The sequence below is a fragment of the Vulpes lagopus genome, chromosome 10 (genome assembly GCF_018345385.1).
Source record: "Vulpes lagopus strain Blue_001 chromosome 10, ASM1834538v1, whole genome shotgun sequence".
Taxonomy (NCBI): domain Eukaryota; kingdom Metazoa; phylum Chordata; class Mammalia; order Carnivora; family Canidae; genus Vulpes; species Vulpes lagopus.
The window spans coordinates 76,916,406-76,938,647 of record NC_054833.1 but is presented as its reverse complement, the minus strand read 5'-3'; the positions used below and the strand labels follow the sequence as shown (position 1 = coordinate 76,938,647).

At 41.6% G+C, this 22,242-nt stretch overlaps 1 protein-coding gene across 9 annotated transcripts in view; it reads left to right on the top strand.

The window, feature by feature from the left end:
* Positions 1-22,242, top strand: part of FGGY (FGGY carbohydrate kinase domain containing) — a 412,479-nt gene that overhangs the window by 22,781 nt on the left and 367,456 nt on the right. For 7 of the 9 annotated variants that reach the window (XM_041771241.1, XM_041771243.1, XM_041771244.1 and 4 more), the window contains 2 exons: positions 9,613-9,827; positions 22,018-22,129. In XM_041771241.1, the coding sequence (XP_041627175.1) occupies positions 9,624-9,827; positions 22,018-22,129 (316 nt within the window). In that variant the 5' untranslated portion in view covers positions 9,613-9,623. Of the gene's footprint in view, positions 1-9,612; positions 9,828-22,017; positions 22,130-22,242 lie in introns of those variants that run through there. The other 2 variants (XM_041771246.1, XM_041771245.1) reach the window with 1 other exon arrangement.

Here is a 22,242-nt window from a genome sequence, read left to right as displayed (position 1 = left end):
CTTAGAGACCAAAAGCCACCAATAGAAGATGGGAGGCTAACTTATTAAATAGTAGGCTATACTTATAGAGATGCCTGAAATATACTTGAAACCTTTCAGACTTTAAACCCAGCTGCAGGGATCCCTGGGTGGCTCAGCGGTTTCGCGCCTGTCTTTGGCCCAGGGCGCGATCCTGGAGTCCCGGGATCGAGTCCCACGTCAGGTTCCTGGCATGGAGCCTGCTTCTCCCTCTGCCTGTGTCTCTGCCTCTCTCTCTCTCTCTCTCTCTCTCTCATAAACAAATAAAAATTAAAAAAAAAAAAAACCCAGCTGCCCTTATGCCTGGACCTGATCATATTACTCTATAGAACATACCCGTTCAGAGGCTATTGATCTTGTTTATTCTAGTCAACCTGATTTAAAAGGTTCTCTTATCAAAAGTGCAGACAATAGTTGGTGTACTGATGGCAATAGTTTCATGGAAAAGGGAAGAAGAAAAGTTGGGGTGTGCTGTAGTGCTCACTCATGCTTTGAAATTGCTAAAGCCTTAAAAATTATTTTTTTATACTGACCCCATATATGCTTTCCTAGTCCCACATGCCCGTGGAACAATTTGGAAGAAAAAGGGCTTACTATCAAGCCATAACTCCCCAATCAAGTATGGGCCTTAAATCCTTACTCTTCTTGAGGGTGTATACCTGCCTAAAGAGGTGGCTGTAATTCACCTCAAAGGACATCAAAGGATATGACTTAGAATCTAAAGGAAACAATTTGATAGACTGTGCAGCCAAGCAGACAGCACAAAATAAACCATATTAAGTCTTTTACCATCCTAACTCATAATAAAGTCCATAAGTCCAGTCTGTTCAGACCAGGAAATTCACATAGCCCAGGAACAAAGATATTCAAAAAAGCACAGGACTGGCTTGTTAATAATGAAGGAAAAAATATTTATACCCAAAAATAACCAATGGAAGTTAATACAGGGTTTACAACAGGATTACTCATTTGTGTAAAAAGGCCACAGAGATGACAAAAAACTTTGCTAAGAGAAATTGTCCCTAGATTGGACTCCCTTAATCCCTAGAAAGTGACAACAGACTGTATTTTATTACATAAATTCAAAAGATGGTCCTTTAAAACTGAATAGCACTTGATATCTTGACTGCAGTTAAAGGAGATCCAGAACTAGATGACTGTCTCCTAACAGGACCCAGTGGCTACATGGCTCCAGCTTGTGTCCATGGCTTCCCCCAGGCTGGATAGGCCACTGTACTCTGGATTTTGTTTTTGTTTTTTTTTTTAATAATTTATTTTTTATTGGTGTTCAATTTGCCAACATACAGAATAACACCCAGTGCTCATCCCATCAAGTGCCCCCCTCAGTGTCCGTCACTCATTCACCGCCACCCCCTGCCCTCCTCCCCTTCCACCACCCCTAGTTCGTTTCCCAGAGTTAGGAGTCTTTCATGTTCTGTCTCCCTTTCTGATATTTCCCACACATTTCTTCTTCATTCCCTTCTATTCCCTTTCACTATTATTTATATTCCCCAAATGAATGAGACCATATAATGTTTGTCCTTCTCCGATTGACTCATTTCACTCAGCATAATACCCTCCAGTTCCATCCATGTTGAAGCAAATGGTGGGTATTTGTCATTTTTAATGGCTGAGTAATATTCCATTGTATACATAGACCACATCTTCTTTATCCATTCATCTTTCGATGGACACCGAGGCTCCTTCCACAGTTTGGCTATTGTGGACATTGCTGCTATAAACATCGGGGTGCAGGTGTCCCGGCATTTCACTGCATCTGTATCTTTGGGGTAAATCCCCAGCAGTGCAATTGCTGGGTTGTAGGGCAGATCTATTTTTAACTCTTTGAGGAACCTCCACACGGTTTTCCAGAGTGGCTGCACCAGTTCACATTCCCACCAACAGTGCAAAAGGGTTCCCTTTTCTCTGCATCCTCTCCCAACATTTGTGGTTTCCTGCCTTGTTAATTTTCCCCATTCTCACTGGTGTGAGGTGGTATCTCATTGTGGTTTTGATTTGTATTTCCCTGATGGCAAGTGATGCAGAGCATTTTCTCATGTGCATGTTGGCCATGTCTATGTCTTCCTCTGTGAGATTTCTGTTCATGTCTTTTGCCCATTTCATGATTGGATTGTTTGTTTCTATGGTGTTGAGTTTAATAAGTTCTTTATAGGTCTTGGAAACTAGCCCTTTATCTGATACGTCATTTGCAAATACCTTCTCCCATTCTGTAGGTTGTCTTTGAGTTTTGTTGACTGTATCCTTTGCTGTGCAAAAGCTTCTTATCTTGATGAAGTCCCAATAGTTCATTTTTGCTTTTTTTTTCTTTTGCTTTCGTGGATGTATCTTGCAAGAAGTTACTGTGGCTGAGTTCAAAAAGGGTGTTGCCTGTGTTCTCCTCTAGGATTTTGATGGAATCTTGTCTCACATTTAGATCTTTCATCCATTTTGAGTTTATCTTTGTATATGGTGAAAGAGAGTGGTCTAGTTTCATTCTTCTGCATGTGGATGTCCAATTTTCCCAGCACCATTTATTGAAGAGACTGTCTTCCAGTGGATAGTCTTTCCTCCTTTATCGAATATTAGTTGACCATAAAGTTGAGGGTCCAATTCTGGATTCTCTATTCTGTTCCATTGATCTATGTGTCTGTTTTTGTGCCAGTACCACACTGTCTTGATGACCACAGCTTTGTAGTACAACCTGAAATCTGGCATTGTGATGCCCCAGCTATCGTTTTCTTTTTTAAAATTCCCCTGGCTATTCGGGGTCTTTTCTGATTCCATACAAATCTTAAAATAATTTGTTCCAACTCTCTGAAGAAAGTCCATGGTATTTTGATAGGGATTGCATTAAACGTGTAAACTGCCCTAAACTGCCCTGTGAAAATTGATATTTTCACAATATTAATTCTTCTAATCCATGAGCATGGAATATTTTTCCATCTCTTTGTGTCTTCCTCAATTTCTTTCAGAAGTGTTCTATAGTTTTTAGGGTATAGATCCTTTACCTCTTTGGTTAGGTTTATTCCTAGGTATCTTATGCTTTTGGGTACAATTGTAAATGGGATTGACTCCTTAATTTCTCTTTCTTCAGTCTCATTGTTAGTGTATAGAAATGCCACTGACTTCTGGGCATTGATTTTGTATCCTGCCACACTGCCAAATTGCTGTATGAGTTCTAGCAATCTTGGGGTTGAGTCTTTTGGGTTTTCTATATAGAGTATCATGTCATCGGCGAAGAGGGAGAGTTTGACTTCTTCTTTGCCAATTCGAATGCCTTTAATGTCTTTTTGTTGTCTGATTGCTGAGGCTAGGACTTCCAGTACCATGTTGTACTCTGGGTTTTGCCTGGATGCATGGACGCGTTAAATCCATTACCAACCCAGCCAACCTTCCAAATTTAAAACATGGTGGATGCTTTCTGTGTCTCGTGGGTATGACCACCTGGCATTCACCTTTGTTCCCTCTTTGGGACTGGACCAGGTTGTTTGGCACATGGAAGCTCTTAATAAGGACATGGTCAAAGCCCTAAATGTCACTCAAAATAGCATTTCTCTACTAAATCTTAAACTAACACAAATGTGTAAAGCAGTTTTACAAAATAGTGTAGCATTAGATGTTTTAACTGCTACACAAGGTAGAACGTGTGCTATGACAGAAACAAAATGCTGTGTATACGTTCCTGATTACCTCGAATATATTTCTGTGTTTCTAACTGACATGGATACTCAAAATGGTGCTTTAAACAGTCCCTCTCTTTCCTTTAATGGTTGATTAAATTTCTGGACTGGGGAAAGATTTTCATCAGTTTTCAAAGGACTCTTATTTGCGCTTTTTTTTTCTTTTTCTTATACTAATCTTGTTTTGCTCTTTTCTCCCATGTGTCTCTCCCTGGTGCAGAGACTCCTTCACTGCCATAACTTCAAGCCATGTTAACTCTAAGGGCCTCTGCTTTCATAACTCCTATATCTATATAAGCCCCAGCTGACCAGTGTTGACCCATAGGTAGGGACATCTCTATAGCCCTATTAAGCAGGAAAAAGTTACAGAAGATGAGACCTTCTACCCTCAGCAGCCTTAAGGATTTAAGGGTCAAAATTGCTCAGATGGGAATGATTTGGGAAACAAAGGCAGGAGAAAAATTACTAAATTTCCTTACTCTCTAAAGCCATTGACAAGTCATTGAAACAGGTATAGTAACCTTCCTCTAGGGACTCAGCTGCCTCCAATGCTAATACTTTGCTAAGGGCAAGAAGCAATCTTAACCAGACTCCCAGGATCCTGTAAGTCTACTTTAACATAAAAAATTCCTTTAGAAATTTCCTTTATCTCTCTACCTCCCCCAAGATATGTGTTGGCAAACATCCCCCAGGCATATGACTTGCTGATATACATCTGAAGGGTCTCATGACTCAGGTTTTACTAAACAATAGTAAATGACCTTTCCCAGCAATAGCTAGCCCCTTCAAGATCCTGGAAACCTTGTTTCCAAGATACCTGGGAGGCTTATGCTATCCCTGACCCCCTCCCCACTTGAAAGTCTATAATGGGCCACTCCTCATGCCCCCCCCTCCCCCCCGCAGTTCTTTCGGACCCTCACCTCATGGGTCCTGTCCCCTGTGCTTTCATAAAACCACCATTTTGCACCAAAGACATTTCAAGAATTCTTTCTTGGCCATTGACTTCAAACCCTAATGTCTTTCTTACATCACCATCCATACTGGGGACTCGGATAGGAGACTGTTTCTGCCTTTTGAAGATCTTGCAGACTGACAAGTTAGGTGTCCCAGGACTCGTGTCCAGCACAGCTTGAATTTTTCTCTATTTTCTTTCTTGTGGTCCCCACAGTCTGTGTTCTCATTTCTGCCTGCCTATCACCATCCCCGTAGCCCTAACAGTAATTTGTTTTTAGAATATTCATCTTTGCTTAGAATGAAATAGAACCAAAGTTCTGAACCTCATCTCATAAATTGGGCTTTGCAGCCATTCCAACTTGGCCTCGAGTCCCAGTTCTTCAGGTTTTGTACTGTGTGACCCTAACCACCTTCGTTGCTAAGAACCTTAGTCTCCTTAACTGGAAAATGAGCTTATACTGCCTACCTCACAGAGATGTTGCAAGTAGTAGATGGAATCACAAAATCATGTGGGTTATTTGCAGAGCAGAGTTTAATAATTGATAGTTGTTGCTACATTTGTTGCTGCTTGTTATTGAAGAAGTTAACAAAGAATTTTGTTTTCAGTTTTAGGTTGGTGTTGGGGAGAGAGCCCTACACTTGGCCATAGAGGCTGGGGTTCAAATCTTGGTGCTGCCATTTAGTTTGTAAGACTCGGGTAAATTTCCCCATCCCCCCTGAAGTATAGAATGGTGCTAGGTTTACCAGCTTGGTTGAGTTTCATTCGGAAGAGATTAAGGCCTATGTGCAAGTGCCCGACATACAGACAGATCCTACTCCTTATTATTTTTTTTTTCTTGGCCAATTAGAAAATGGAATGTTTTTTATTTTGCAGTTATTTTTTGAGGAGAGGGGGAACTGGATACAGTTTAAGTCCAGGACACAGCAGAGGACTTGTGACCCAGGAACAAAGGGCATAGAGGGGGAAGGCAAGGGATATGAGTTGCAGAAAATTCTCTGGCAGAGTTTTTAAAACTCTCAGGGTCGAGTTTCAGGGAAGCCGCCCAAGGGCTTGAACTTACTTGCTTTCCTGCTTTCAGGGTCCAGGTGTGGAAACAATCACAAAGAGATCACTTAAAACTATAGTAATGGGAAACATGGTGAACCTGAAATATTTAATTAGGATCTATTTCTTGGAAAAACATGAACTGGGAGGTGTGTGTGAACAATGCTGGGAGGTGTGGGGCCCTGGTCTCTGTGGGTTTGATCATTCCTGACCGAAGTCTTGGTAACATGGTCTGGAAACTGGTGGTTTTGCAGAGAGAGGTAGCCTGGCCTGGGGAAGGGTCAGTCTCTGTGGGTGGGCAGCTTGAGTTCTGAGGTAGCCAGTCTTACACAGCGTAGGCAGGGGCCTTGGCAAATAGGCGTTTAATAAATGGAGGAGAATCGGGCAATATAGCACCCTGAGAATGGTTGGGGACTTAACAGCCAGATAGAATGGAATTGCTGTCAACTCTATTATTTATTAGTTATACAACAGATTGTGGCAAGGTACTTTACCTGTCCAGAGCACAATTTCCTCACCAGTAAAATGGGGATGATATTAGTAATTATTATCTTCAAGAGTTGAGGTCGGGATTAAAAGTATGGCAATATTAGCAAGCTGTAAAACAGAGCACTAGGGCCACAGTAAACGTAATGCCTTTTATTATTCCCTCAGGTTAGGTTTTAAAGGTATCCACTGAGTCACAAAGACTCATCGAGTACCTGCTGTGTGCCACACACTGGGTTTGCACAGGATCTAGCCGTGATCCTGGATCCTGGTCTCAGAGGAATTAATTGTTTAATAGTAAAGCTCCACTCTTCATATGCAGTAGGGGCTCTCCTGAAGGGTGGGCACTTTCCTGTTTAATGAAGTCAGGGATCCAGAAAACAGAACTGGAGAAAGCCCTGTGTCAGCTGCAGAGTAAACCTCTGCCTCTGGATTTTACTGGAAATCAATTGGGTGTCTGGGTAGTGGGTGATAAGATGTCCTGAGATGTGTGCCCTGCTGAGGAAGATAGAGTCAGAAGGAAGCAACGGAGGCTTATGGAGCTGGGCCAGCCCCTTGGAGAAATCTGTCTTGACACTGGGGCTAGCTGGAATGGGGTGAAGACTGGGAGATGGCTGGCCAGTCTAGGTAAGCCGGAACATTTGTATGGATTCTTCATTTCCTTTGTATTTCCTTGTTTCTCCCTGAAGTGTTTAGCATAGTCTTGGAGAGCAGTAGGCAAGGGCAGAGGGTTATAGGCATGCTAGGATTAGTGTTAGGAGCAGCACTCCTAGGCCTTTACGCTGGACATGGTGAGAAGCTAGAAGAGGGCATTCCAAAGGAGAAGATGTGAGTGTGGGAGGTGGAGCAGCTGGTTTGATCAGTCTTCCTCCTGCTTGCAGATAAAGTTGAGGAAGCTCTGGGCCAGGGCACCATCCTGTTTTGTCCTTTACGGTATCCTCAGCTTTTATTTTATTTATTTTATTTTTTTTTATTTTTTTTATCCTCAGCTTTTAGCATGGTGCTTGATACCTGGCCCAATCTGTGTTTCTTTGGATGGCAGTCATGGATTGCAAGATGCATTATCATTTCATATACCACTAAGTAAGAAAGACAATGCTACCAATGAATTGCGAGATGCCATTGATTGTAGGAGTCACTGATTTCAGAGAAACAAAATGTAAAAAAATGAGTGTCCTAGAATTAAAGTGGTTGTAGGCATCCAATAAATATTAACTGGATGAATGAAGCATACAGAGATTAGAATGCAAGCAAAACACTAGTTCATATAAGTAGAAAACTAGGAATTCAAACTGTTAAAGGATAAGCCCATTCACCCGTGTTTTCTATTGATTTCACCGATCTGGGTGTTGATTCAGTAAACATTTATTGAAAATTAATTCTATACCAGACACTGTTAGGAGCTAGGGATACAGAAATCAAAGTTCCTTATTTTTCAGGTTCAGGCCAGTAAGGGAGATGGACCTGGAACCAAAAATAAATGACGTTTTAGAATGGTTAAGATTTGAAGAAAGTAGGGACACTGTACTCTCGTGGCACCAAGTGACAGAGAAAGGCAAGGGGAGATGGTTGAATTGGAACTGAAAATATAAGTCTGAGGTCACAAGAGAGGGGGTTAGGTAGGGAAGGGCAAGTGCAAAGCAGTGGGGCAGCCCTGAGGCAGGTCAGGATGAGGAGTCTCTGGACATCTGGAGTTTGGTGTAAGAATGGGCAGGATTGCGTTTGGCGAGGCCAACCACAAACAGGGCCTGGGATGCTATGCCCAGGGCATCAGGCTGTATTATAGCCACCCCGAGTCCTGAGAAAGGACCCAGCAGAGGGATGGCTCTGAGGAGGCAGGGAGGGCAGGGCTGGGCTGATCCTTCCTTCAAAGGGAGCCGCTCTTCTTTGACTTGATTTAAATCCTCTATGAGTAATGGCTTGAAGAAAAGGAGGGAATGCAGAGCTTGACCACTGGTGCTATGGGTCCTGTGCAGCTCCTGAAGCCCTGTACGCGAGGGAGGCAGGGTGATGGGGAAGTGCAGAGGCTGGAGCCGGAGAGTTGTCCTCCGCAGCCCTGCTGAAGGTACACGTGCTCACTGTGGCTTCCCCGGTTTCCTCTCCCACCTGCCAGGGAGCCTGCAAGCCGAAGGGGGCAGACGCCGTTGGGGAATCACTGTGATTAAGTCAAAAGCAATCACTTTTAATGAAGCTGTTTTTGACTGGGATGAATATCCAGGAAGCAGTAACTGAACATCTGCGGGCTGGCTTCGTTTTAGAGTCCCCAAGTGTGACCTTGCCAAGGAAACATTTACCTTTTTGAAATGGAAGGGCTCAGAACACTTTCTGGGTTGAAATGAGACTCCGGGTGCTAAGCCTGCCCCAGCTCACCTGGGGAGTTGTAGCCTGCTCACCAGCGTGGCTGTCTGGGGGGCTTGTTCTTGCTCTGCGAAAGGCTGATCTGGGAAATGAAAGCCTCTGTGAGATTTCTGTGTCATGTGGGCTAATCTGACCAGAGGGACTGAGAGCGGCACTGAAGGCCAAGGAATTCCTGAGTGTTCTCTGGTCAGATTGCCTCGTAACTCACAAGGGGTCTGTAAAGAAAACAGATCGTCTGACAAATTCCTGATCCCATCCCCTGCGAGTCTCCTTCCCAATTCCCAGTCACTTCGTGACTCGGCTGCGGTGTACTCACCTCTTCTCCCAAGCAGCCCCAAGCTGTTAAGAATGAACAGGAAGGGCGTGGGACTTGACAGTGCACAGATGGGAGGCCGTGGATCCAGGCCGCTTCACTTCTCTGGGACCTGTTTCCCCATCCGTGCACCATGCGTCACTGGAATGTACATTTACTCTCTTAAGCGTGCGGACCTAGCTTTAAGAGAGAAGTTATGTATCTCTTGGAGTCTCCCCCTGAGGACCTATAAATTTAGAGATTTAAGTATGTTCTCCTTCCAGAGTCACAGTGAGGAAAAGAGCAGATGCGTGTACTTTTCACAGTGTTAGGCATGTAATAGGTGCTCAGTAGATCATTCTTTGAATGGAAGGTTGACAGGATAGATGAGGTTCCTTTTTAGTACTGTGGCCACTGTCCTCATTTTGATTCAGATTCTAGGAGAATAAATACATACTGTTATCTCTAGATTTGCTGGTTTCCACAGCCCGTATTCATCCATATAGCACTTTTCACCCAGTATCACAACTTTGGGTAAATGATTATGTAATTCGTAGCAGTTTAACATCTGACTTCCTCCCAAGAATGGAAACTCCACATCTGAGGCCTTGCTGGTCTTGTTTACGCACCGCACTCAGTGTTTTTGTTGGGTGAACGAATAAGTAAATGGTGACTGGTTGGTCAGCTGTGCCTCTTTTATTTTCACTTGCAAGATATTTTGGGCTTGATTTTGCAGACCCACTTGGTCTTCATGTGGTTTTTGTCCTTGATCATGGCAGGTGGAGGGACCATGATGCCTGGCGGAGATCAGGAACCAGGGAGCTACTATGTGGGTGTGGATGTCGGAACAGGCAGTGTGCGTGCGGCTCTGGTGGACCAGAGGGGCATCCTTTTGGCTTTTGCAGACCAGCCAATTAAGCGATGGGAGCCTCAGTTCAACCATCATGAGCAATCGTCCGAGGACATCTGGGCTGCATGCTGTGTTGTCACAAAGGTATGGCCACAGCTGTGGCATTCTATCCTTGCATATGCTCCCCTGCTCCCACCGACTGAGCATGTCTGTTTTGCACACCTGCTACTGGGAACCACTCCCAACCAATGTTGGGACGCTTTAGATATAGGCCTTGCCTTTTGGGATCTCACAGTCTAGTGGCAGAGACCAGTAGACGACAGCTACACTATGCCTCGGTAGGTGCCGGGGGCTCAGTGGCTGTGGCTGGAGCTGAGGAAAGGACAGCTTGGAGGGGCTCACGTGGACAGGACCCAGGATGGGGAACAAGCAGAGGATTCCATCACGTATGACTGAATGTGGAAGAAGTCACTGATAATCCTAGCTAACGTGTCTTCACGTGTGCCCAGTGGTGTGTAAACTGTATTAGCATGCATCGTGCATGTGAATCCTTGCAATGACCCTATGAACGTAGTCCTGTTATAGCCCCTATTGTATTGAGGAGGAAACAGGCTCAGAAAGGTTAGGTGACTTGCCCAAGTTCTTGCAGTTGGTAAGAGGCAGAGGCAGGACGGGAGCCTATGGAGGCTCAGGCTGACTCCACCGCTGTACTGTCAGTCCTGGACTCTCCTGTCTTCCACAAAGACAGGTGGGGGAAGCTTGTTTTGTTCAGAGGCAACAGCATGTGCAAAGGCATGAGTGGCACGTGCACGTGGTGTGTTTTGAGAAAGCAAGGACATCGAGTTGTGCCAGACAGATGTTGATGTGGAGTGACGTCAGCTTGCGGTTCGCCCACTGGCTCGGGAAAGGAAGTGATGCTCACTTGTCCAACTTTACTGTTTGGTTTGAGTACCTGGTGATCAGGAGGGACAGAGGCACTTCTGTCTTTTTCCCTTTCAGAGGGAAAAATAAAGTCCTGGTTACTTTTCCCTCTGTTCCTAGTTTTGTTCCTTAAATATTCATGAAGGGCTTGGTAATTTGCAGATGGACAATTCACCATTCTGTCCATATTGATCAGTCTGTTTAAACTTTAATGAACTCTGGGCTGCTGTTAGTGCCCCCAGAGAGGAAGGCAGAGAGAGGAGGTGGGGGTGGGCAGTGCTGGAGCATCCTATAGGAGTAAAAGTGGGGGCACATCTCTTCTGCCTGTTTAATTTTCTTCCTCCCTCCCTGCTCTTGGCCCCTGCTGTGGTGAGAATCTTCTACTCTTTGCCCTTGGGTCTCCTTTGTTCTTCTAACATATAGCCTTTCTTGCCATTAAGGAAATTGTCAAGAAGAAAATATAATCCCCTGATGAAAAGCTACTTTAAAAAAGGTCTGCTCTAAGTACAGCTTGGTTTAATGGTAGATTTTTAATCATCTCCCGGTGGCGGCCAGCTCCGTCATCAGTGTGAGCCCCGAGAGCCCCATGAGTGCTGTGGGCATTTGTCCTAAGTGAGGCTATCTCATTGAGGCTATTGCAATAAAGTGGCTGGGTCTTAGGCTGTCTGCTCACATGGGGTATGTCTATATGGCCCTGTGCCAGAAGCCATAGGATAAGCATGACACATCTTGCAGCTCATTGCTGGTGTGAGGTTTAGAGAAGGAAGCATTTTTTTTTTATTTTTTTATTTTTTTAGTTGAGGAGATAGCACACCTTGGACTATAGATTCTAGAGCCAGACTACCTGGATTGACATCCCATTTCTTTCTTTCTTTCTTTCTTTCTTTCTTTCTTTCTTTCTTTCTTTCTTTCTTTCTTTTCTTTTCTTTTCTTTTCTTTTCTTTCTTTCTTTTTTTCTTTCCTTCCTTTCCTTCCTTTCTTTCCTCTTTTCTTTTCTTTTCTTTTTTCTTTTCTTTTCTTTCTTTTCTTTTCTTTTCTTTTCTTTTCTTTTCTTTTCTTTTCTTTTCTTTCTTTTTAGCGAGATAGAGGCAGAGACAGGCAGAGGGAGAAGCAGACTCCCTGCAGGGAGCCCGATGTGGGACTCAATCCCAGGTCTCTAGGATCACGCCCTGGGCTGAAGGCGGCGCTAAACCGCTGAGCCACCGGGGCTGCGTGACATCCCATTTCCAACAGTCATTAGCTTGTCATCTTTGACAAGTTACTTCAGGTTTCTTGCTTGAGTTTCCTTATCTATAAAATGGGAATGATAATTGTAGCTTATCTCTAAAGGGTTGTTGTGAGGACTGAGTGAATGCATATACAGTGCTACAACAGTGCTTGGAAATGAGTAAGCATTGCGTTCCCTGTGGTGATGATGATGGTAACAGTAAGAGAAATGGGTAGCTTGTGGAGAATGAACTTCTAAGATGAAACACTGAAACATCACAGGTGCTTTTTGGAAACCTTCACTCACCTCCTGTCTGGTTAGGGTTCTTTGTATGTAAGACTTTGTCAAGTGCTAGTATAGGGCAAAGGGTGATGTAGAACACAGTCTGTCCTTTCTCTTCTTTTTCAAGGACTTCAGGAAGAGTTTGAGAGCAGTTGTACTACTTTCCTTTCCCTGGGTCATTCACACTGCCTGAGATAGTTTTCCTCTTATTTGAATTAATAAGAACAACAGCAGCAAAAATAATAAGATGATGATGATGACAGCTAACCTTTCTTGGGCACTCATTATGTTCCAGGTACCAAGCTGAATACTTGATATCCATCACTTCATTTTATCCACATGACAGCCTCTTGATGTGGAGCTACAGCTCCAAAACAGAATAATAAAAACCAACCTCAAAGACATGAGCTTTGAAGGGTTAAGTAACTGCCCCAACATCACATGATTAATATGAGCAAGGGGTGGACTGCTACCACCCCACTTGTGCTCTCCCCTTTGCCCCTCTCTCCAGCCTCATTTTGCTCCCTGTGCCTCCTGCTTGGAAATCATATTAAGCTACCTAAAGTTTTTTTGAATTTGCCACTATGTAGGGAACCTTGAACTCACCCTGTTCATTGTGCTAACCATACTGAATTATAAGTGCCTTTCCCTGACTGTCTGCTCCTATAAACAGTGTGTGCCCCCTGAGCAGGGGTCACGTCTTGTTTATCCATAGTTCCCTAGACTGCCTTGCCTCTGATAGGCCCAATTCATGTTTGTTGAGTACATGAATGGATGAAATGTCTCTGTTATTTTCATTATCTGGAACATTCTTCTCTTCTTCATGTGCCCAACTCCTGCATGGGTACTTACAAGGTAATCTTTAGCATAACTTGCTCCTGGGAGCCTTCCCTGATGACCTCTAACATCCTCTGTCCTCCCTTGCCAACCTCAGAGGAAAGACAGGCGAGAAAGCCCTTCTGCTGCCCCAGAGCCCACTGTCTTCACCTGTCCTCATCATGTAGCATTTGATCCTTATCAGATAGCATTGTAATTGGTGACTTGTTTGGTTTCTTTAAAGTCAGGAGCTGAGCTCTTGCAGGGAGCTGTATTCCCAGCATCTAACACATTGCTTGGCACAGCTTTGCTGCTCAATCAATGGTTGCTGTGTTAATGTTACTTAGAACTAAAAATAAATAAACAAAATTCTGGCATCCCTGATCTTGCTTAAGTATTGCAGTAACTGTGTGAGATAAGTCTGCCATTCTTTCTGTTTGACACGTGAAGATATTGAGGCTCTGAAACTAACAGGTATGAGAGATAGGACAAGATCCCTAGCAAGATGGCTCCAAATCCTATTTTTGTTCTACTACTAGAATTGGAGGGTCTTTATTGGGTTGGCACTCACCCATCTAAAAAGTGCTATGGAAACACCTAAGTCCTAGAGGTATACACCACCCCTGATTTTAAAGGCTTATATCTCTTTTCGGAACCACAATTTTAATCATCTGAAGAAAGTGAGAACATTGCACGTTCATATATAATTAGTACCAGCTCCCATTAGGAAGAAGAAAAAAGATAATCTGGAGGTGTCATTTAGCCAAGAGTCATTTGTCCAGTATCATCTAGTTCTCACACAATTGTTTGAGCACCTACTAGGTGCTGTGATTTTTGCTAAGCCCTGGAGTGTGTACAGAAGAGGTATATAACATATTCTCTGCCCCTAAGAATGAAATAGTTCAGTCTAATGGAAAAACCCAGCACCTATGAAGCCAACGAAGTATTGTTTTACTAAGTTGTACTAGTTATATATGAGTAATGGTTGGAGGGAGAAGGAACAGAGAGGGAGTAAACCATGTGGGATTGAGCAATAATATTAACTCTTATTTGTAGAACCTGTGTGGTTTACAAAACACTTTCATATTCATTTGATTGTCATACAGTGTAGGTGGGGCAGGGGTGGTTGTTCCCATTTTACAGTTGAAAAGAACATTGGAGATCCAGAGTGTTAAGTGACTTTTCCTAAGTCACCCAGAAAGTACGCGATAAGCCTACTCAGGTCAGATCTTTGCCTTCTTTCCGTGTCCAGCACCACATACCTTTGTTGCTTATCTGAATTAGTGCAAAAAACCTAACTGATCTCATGCATGCACTTCTCCTTCCCAATCCATTCTCCTTGGAACTGGAATGATTTTATTTTTTTTTAACCAGATCTTGTCACTCTTTTGCTCACCATCCTTCCAGAGCACCACACTACTATTTGGATAGAACTCAAAATCCTTAACCTGGTCTTCAGGCCCTGCCTTGTTTGGGTTCCACCTACTTCCTTTGCTCATCTCATGATGCTTCTCTTAGCTCCTCATGTTCCAGCCACACTCTCCTTCCATCCTGTCCTCAAGCATGCAGTGAATGCTCCGTCTAGTCTCAGGACATTTACACCCATTCTTTCTCCTTCCTACTTACTCTTCTCACTTTCTGCTGACATATCTAACTCCTCTTCATCTTTGGATTCACACTATCTAATACACTAGTCACTAGGTACATGTGGCTATTTAAATTTAAGTTAATTAGAATAAAAAATTTAAAGTTTAGTTCCTTAGATGCACTGGCCACATTTCAGATGCTTGGGAGCCTGCGTGGTTGATGGCTACTGTATGGGGCAGCACAGATACAGAATATTGCTGTCACTGTAGGAAGTTCTATTGGATAGTGCTGCACTGAATCTTAGTGCAAAAGTCAAGTCCTTCAAGAAAGAAGCCTTTTCTCACCCCATAGCACCTCCAAACTAAGTTCTATTTTACTAAGTTTTATGACAGTATCTTATACTTTTCCTACATAGAATGTCACATGGTTTGTGAATCATTCATTTTTTGATGAATAATAAATAATAAAGTCATTATATAATCACATAACAAAATAAATAATACATCTTTTTTTTTTCCAGTTGATATCTATCTTATCTTCTAGATTTGATGTTTCAAGGGGGTAGGAACTACAGTTTGCTCACCCAGGTCCTAACATCCAGTAGACTCAGGAAGTACCAAAAGAATGAATGCATAAAGAAATGGGGACTTCTGTACTCCCAATCAATTGAGAAGGCTTGAGGAAGGGTGTAGGGCTAAACAGGACTCTGGAGAACTCTAAGAGATGACATTCAGAGCTGGAGGAATGGCATGGACAGAAGTGCTGATGTGGAGATGTGAAGGAGCCAGCTTGGTTTGGGGCAGGTATTTTCCAATAGGAGGAAGAGGGGAGACTGCATTGCATGAGGGGGTGAATCTGGTAACGCTCCTTTTGAGGCCAGTAAGGTGTTTTCTAGAGTTTCATACTGACCAGCAGCCAATTTAAAGTAGTGCTTGAGAGGACAGAAATTAAATTCAAGGACGCCAAATCATTTAGGAGGTGGTTTCTTCTAATGAAGTTCTGGAGGCTGAGATTCCTTTGAACTATATAAGCTCTGGGAGGCTAGGGCTATGTCTGTCTTGTTTAGCATGTGTACTCCATGCTGGCACATACAGGCGCTTAATAACTTTTTTTTTTAAGATTTATTTATTTATTTGAGAGAGAGAGTACAAGCACAAGCAGGAGGAGGGGCAAAGGGAGAGGGAGAGAAACTTAAGCAGACTTCCTGTTGAACAGGGAGCCCGATGTGGAGCTCAATCTCATGACTCTGACATCGTTACCTGAGCTGAAATCAAGAGTCGGATGCTTAACCTACTGAGGCACCCAGGCACCTCAATGATTTCTCTTTAATGATGAATGGCTGGTAAGAATGTTGGCAGAGGAATAAATAAGAGTGACAAGATGGACTTTGGAAGGGAGATATAATAGGACTTGGTAAGTGTGGAGAGAGGAAGGAGATGAAGGTAGTTTCAGAATTTCCCTTCTTAGAAGAATGTTGGTGTCCCTGATATAAATGGAAGTGTCTGTTCTCTATTTCTCTGTTTATCTTCAAGGGACAGTACCAAATCTAAGCTAAGATGCCGTGTAGGTCATGGTCCATGGTTGGATTTATGCATTGTACTAGTCACTACAGTAGATTTTGGTAAGTAGAGTGTCTCCAGCAGCCTTGCAGGTAACATACTCCCCACACAAGCTGTATTAATCTGGTTGCTGTTCCCACCTCAGAGCCTTTGCACTGGCTATTTTCCTACCTGCAACACTTGCCCACCAGGTTTCCACAAGGTCAGATACTCGGGTCTTTAAGTGTCTTAAATTTCATCTTCTCAGCAACTACCTCCCTCTTTTCTGGCACTCCTGATCCCCTTATCATTTTCTTGTTTACTATATGTCCACTGTATGTTTTATTTAGGTGTTGACTAATAAAATGCAGTCTCCAAAGGAATACGGATTTTTAAAAAATATTCTCTTCTTTGTTTCCCAAATACCCAGAAGAGTGCTCAGCCTGACCCTAGAAGAGGTTTGATTATATTTGCTGACTGATTGAATGTGTGAGTAATTGAATTGTGTAGGCAACAGGGAGTGATGAGCCTGAGGGAACCAGGGATTTCATAACCCCACACATCCTCAAGGCTGACAAAGGCATTCAAATCAAGATTGAAAAGAATATAGTAGCAGCCACAAAACTCAATTGCAAGTTGGACTCTGGGTGCAAGGCCCTAGGCTTTGACCCTTGCTCCAAATAGAGCTAAAGAAAAAGCCAGGTAGGCCTCTGACCCTCCAGATCTCAGTTTGGAGGATTTCAAAGGAATACTGCCTCCCCACCCAATATGGCAGAGCCTGCTGATTTAAAACACATGCAGAATTGAACTGGTTCCCACCGTCAGAACAAAGCAATGCACAATCCCTTCCCCAAATATTTGTTTGCTGCCCCATAGCTACGAGTTGACAGTTGCTAGACATGGACCAGGTTACCAAATGAAGTTGCAGAAATCTCCTTCTCTGGAAATTCTTTAGAAGAGCAATGTGCTTTCTCTCTAGCTGTGGAAATTCCCTCAATGCCAAGTCATTGGGGTGAGTTTACTGGACTGCTTTTTTTCCATTTATAAGAGGATTAAAAGGAATCCTCTGGTCAACAGGTCAAGTCCTATGTATCTTCTGGGTAGTGTGGCTCTGACAGCCATCTTTCTGGGATGATTTAGATGGGTAGGGTTTGGGAATAGGGTACTCCAGTGCTGGATCAGCATGATCATAAGACATTTTCATGTAAGGCTGGTGATACGGCTACCTAACCGAATCAGATTTAAATGCATGTAACACTTATTCTTCTAGTTCCCTGTGATAGATTTCCATTTTGGAGTTGGAATGGTTGAGCCTTTGTGATTGGAAGGCCATGAGTAGAATATAGAACTCTAGGTCTTCAGAGGGGTTCATAAAATAGATTGAAGAGAAATACTTTCTTTGCTCCTACTGGAAGGTTTCTCCCACCATAATTCTTGAGAAGGTTTGTGTTTATTTAGCCTTCTCGATCACTATCCCTTTGCCTATATCAATTGTAAATGTGCTAACACGACACAGTATACTATGCCTTGTACAAAAAAAAAATATTTCATGCATGTAGTTAATAAGTCACGGGGTGGGTTTTCCATCCTTTTCATTTCCTACAGAGGTTTACTAGTTTCAAAGCACTTTTTATGGGCAGCCCAGGTGGCTCAGCGGTTTAGCGCCGCCTTCAGCCCCCGGTGTGATCCTGGAGTCCTGGGATGGAGTCCCGCGTTGGGCTCCCTGCATGGAGCCTGCTTCTCCCTCTGCCCGTGTCTCTGCCTCTCTCTCTCTCTGTGTGTGTGTGTGTGTCTCTGTGTCTCTCATGAATATATAAATAAAATCTTTGAAAACAGAACAAGCACTTTTAAACCAGTTGACTCTTTTGATCCTCACTTGGGAGATGACTCTCACCCTCAAGAAACTGAAGGTCAGAAAGGTGCTGTGATTAGTGCAGGCTTATCTGATCCAAAGGTGGTGGAACTGAAACTCAAAAGTGGCTCTTTTGACACTATATCTCATTTTCATTTCTGTTCCAAAGCTGCCTCGTGGGAGTGAGTTTTATTGAGTGTTCTGCATTGTCTTACCAGATTCCTCTTTTGACTGACTGCTGGCTTGTGTGAGATGGGCTTGCCCAAGTCAGGCATGCACTCTGTGCATAGAGACAGAACCTCATGGCAGGTAGAAGTTAGGGCTGGCTTATTAATTCATGGAATGATGCCCCATGAGTTCAAAGAAGATTTAAGGAAACTGATTACTCTAATAATGGCTGCTATTTATTGTACATTGAATACTAGATGTTGGGCTAATCACACCACATTTTACTGAATTATTATAACATCATTAAGAGTTGGAGGTATAAGTGGGTGGTTTTGTGTAATTAAGGAGAATGGAATTTTGGCTTCCAAAGTCACATAACTGGTAAATGGAAGAGCCAGGTTTCAAACTCAGGTAGTCTGCACTCAACATCATTGATCTTATGCCCTGCCTAGAGATTTCTGAGCCAAGTTAGAAGGACATTCCAGGCAGAGGAAGCCATGCCTCTATAAATGCTATAGAGACTTGACCCAGCAAGTCAAGAGAGTGATTGGAATGGCTGGAATTGTGTGACTTGCCCTCAGTCACCACACTGATTAATCACGTGATTAAACTATGAAGGGCATTTGATTTGTTTCCAGTTTGGAGGTATTATGAATAATGCTGCTATGAATATTCACATACAAGTGTTTATGTTGACATATGTTTTTATTTTTCTTGGGTAAATACTTAAGAAGTAAAGTTGCTGGATTGTATGGTAAATTATGTTTAAAAATTGCCAAACTTTTTTCCCAAAGTGGCTGTATTTTCCATTTCCACCAGCAGTGTGTGAGGCTTCTACTTTCTCTAGAATTTTCTAACAGTATTGTCAGTCTTTTCCCATTGTGATTTAGTTTGCATTAAAAAAAAATATTTTATTTATTTATTTGACAGAGAGCAAGAGAGCACAAGCAGGGGGAGAGGCAGAGGGAGAGGGAGAAGCAGGCTCCCCACTTAGCAGAGAGCCCAATGCTGGGCTCCATCCCAGGACCCCAAGATCATAATCTGAGTGGAAAGGCAGGTGCTTAACCAACTGAGCCTCTCAGGCACCCTCGTTTGCATGTTCTTAATAACGAATGTTTTTGAGCATATTTCCATATACTTAATGGACATTTGTATGTCTTCTTGGATGATGTGTGTATTTAAATCTTTTGTCCATTTTGTAATAGGGTTTTCTCTTATTGTTTCAGTTATAAGAATTCTTTATTCTATACATAGGCCTATTATCAGATGTATGAATTGTAAATATTTTCTCCAATCTGTAGCTTATCTTTTTATTTTCTTACGGTTGCATTTGAAGAGCAAAATTTAGACAAAGTCAAATATGTTAGTTTTTTTCTTTTATGGGTCTTTTAAAGAAATCTTTGTCTAACTCATGTCACAAACATTTTCTCCCACAGTTTTATAGTTTTAATTTTTACATTTGGAGATGCGACACATTTTGAATTAATTTTTGTGTGCATATGAGGAAAAACTCTAGGAGTATGGAGAAACTCTAGAAGTATAAGTTTTTTTTCTTGCATGTGGACATTTAGTTGTTCCAGCCCTATTATTAAATAGGCTGTCTTTATGCCACTGAATTGTCTTCATACTTTTATAAAAAAGTAATCAACCAGGGATCCCGAGGTGGCTCAGTGGTTTAGTGCCTGCCTTTGGCCCAGGGCATGATCCTGGAGACCAGAGATCGAGACCCACATCAGGCCCCTGGCATGGGGCCTGCTTCTCCCTCTGCCTGTCTTTGCCTACCTCTCTCTCTCTTTTTCTCTCTCTCTCTGTCTTTCATGAATGAATAAATAAATTTTAAAAATCTTAAAAAAGTGATCAACCATAGTGGGCTTATTTCTTATATTTCTGATCTATTTCATATAATCTATAAATTTATCCTGTGTCAGTGCCACACTGATTTAGTAATGATAGTTTGATAGTAAGTTGAAATCAGATAGCTTACGTTCTCCAACTTTGTTTTCAAACATGCCTAGGCTCTTCTACGTTCTGTACATTTTTACATAAATGTTAAGAACAGCTTGTCTATTTGTAAAACCTCCCAAATATCCAAAAACCTGCTGAAATTTTTATAGAGGTTGTGTAGAATCTGTAGATTAATTGAAGACATTGCCATTCACAATGTTGAAATTTCCATTTCATGAATATAACATATTTCTCCAATTTGTAGTTTCTTTTGTAGCAATGTTTTGTAGTTATCAGGGCATTGGTTTTGAAATTCTTTTGATAAATTCATTCCTGAGGGTGTTTTTTTTTTTTTTTGGATGCTATTTTGAATGGAATTATTTCCTTAATTTCAATTTTGATATGTTTCTTATATATAGAAATACAATTAATTTTAACATGCTAGCCTTGTATCCTGTGAACTTACTATACTTATTACCTCTAGTTGCTTTTTTTTTTTTTTGTAGATCCCTAGGATTTTCCACTTTCTGCAAAAAAAGATGCTTAAACTTCTTTCTTTCCAATCTGTGTGCTTTAAATTTCTTTTCCTGCCTTATTGCACTGGCTGGAAATACTAGTTGCAGGTTGAATGAAAGTGATGGAAGAGACATTTCTCTTTGTTTATAACAGGAAGGAACCATTTATTTTATCATGAAGTGTAATTTTATCTGTTGGTTTTTGTAGATGCTCTTTATTGATTTGTTTTTCTCTCTTTTTCTACATCTATTGAGATGACCATTTGGTGTTTATGCTTTATTAATATGTATAATACATTAATTTATGTATAGATATTAAATCACCCTTGCATTCCTGGGATAACCTCACATGGTCATAGTATATAATACATGTTTTGTAGTTAATATTTTGTTAAGGAATTTTACACCTATTTTCATAGCACGTATTGGTCCATAGTGTTTTTTACTTTTGATGTCTTGTTTGGCTTGGTATGAAAGTATAGCTGGCCATGAAAATTTGTTGAAAAATGTTCCCTCCTTCATTATGTCCTAAACAAGTTTGTGCAGAAATGGAATTATTTCTTCCTTGAATGTTTAGTAGAATTTCCCAGTGGAGCCATCTGGTCCTAGAGTTTTTTGTTTTGTTTTATTTTGTATTTGTGGGAATGTTTTAAATACAATTTTGATGTTTTAAACAATAAATCCTTCTCAAAATTTAAATGCTTTGATTTTTCAAGAATAAATAAATAAATGTTACTTTATTCATGTTCCATAGCCCCCAAATGGTTGTTTTTGATAATTTTGTCCAGCTTGATACTTTTATTTTGCTAAACGGATTTGCCAGCCTCTTCAGAGTACCACACTCAGAAGTTACTTCTCTACTTCTCTTTAGTGGTTGTATAATATTCCATTTTGCAGATGTACTATAATAAAAATTGGTTTTTCCAAATTTTAAATATATTCTCAAGTAGTGCTACAGTTAACTTTCATCGACACTTAACTTATGTTAATAAGGCACTAAGGTAGGTTCCTAGAAGTGAGTTGGCTGGACAAAACTTATGTATGTTTTTAATTTTAATAAATACTATGAAGTTATTCTCCAAAATCTGTACCAAATTATTACTGTTAGGATAATGTAAGAGAAGGTTCACTTTTCCCAGTCTGCTACTACTGTGTATTGTTAATCTTATACATATTTGCCAATGTGAAAAGCAAAGATTGATGTGTTTTTATTTGCATTAATTTAATTTATTTATGTAAGTGGAGTTGGGAATCTTTTTATATACTTTTTGACTATTATTTATGAAGTTACTTGCCATGTACTTTGCTTGATTTCCAATTAGATTGGTTGTCTTTGTCTTACTAATTTAGAGGATCTTCTATTATTTTAGTTATATTAAACTTTTATCTGTTTTCTGTTGTAAATATTTATCCGATTTGGTTATTCATTTTCTTTCTAGCCATAACTTTTCAGTCTTTTAAAAGCCTGTCTTGTAATTTATGTTTTTGTTTGTTTTTAAAACAGAAAGTTGTACAAGGGATTGATGTAAACCAAATCCGAGGGCTTGGGTTTGATGCCACATGTTCTCTGGTGGTTTTGGATAAGCAGTTTCATCCTTTACCGGTAAACCATGAAGGTAGGACTTTTTCACTCTCTCTTTCCCTGGTTGGGAGACTGGCTGGGCCTCAGGTGGAGCATGAGGTCAGGTGTCTCTTACTGCTAAGGATGAGACTTAGTGGTGGAGCACAG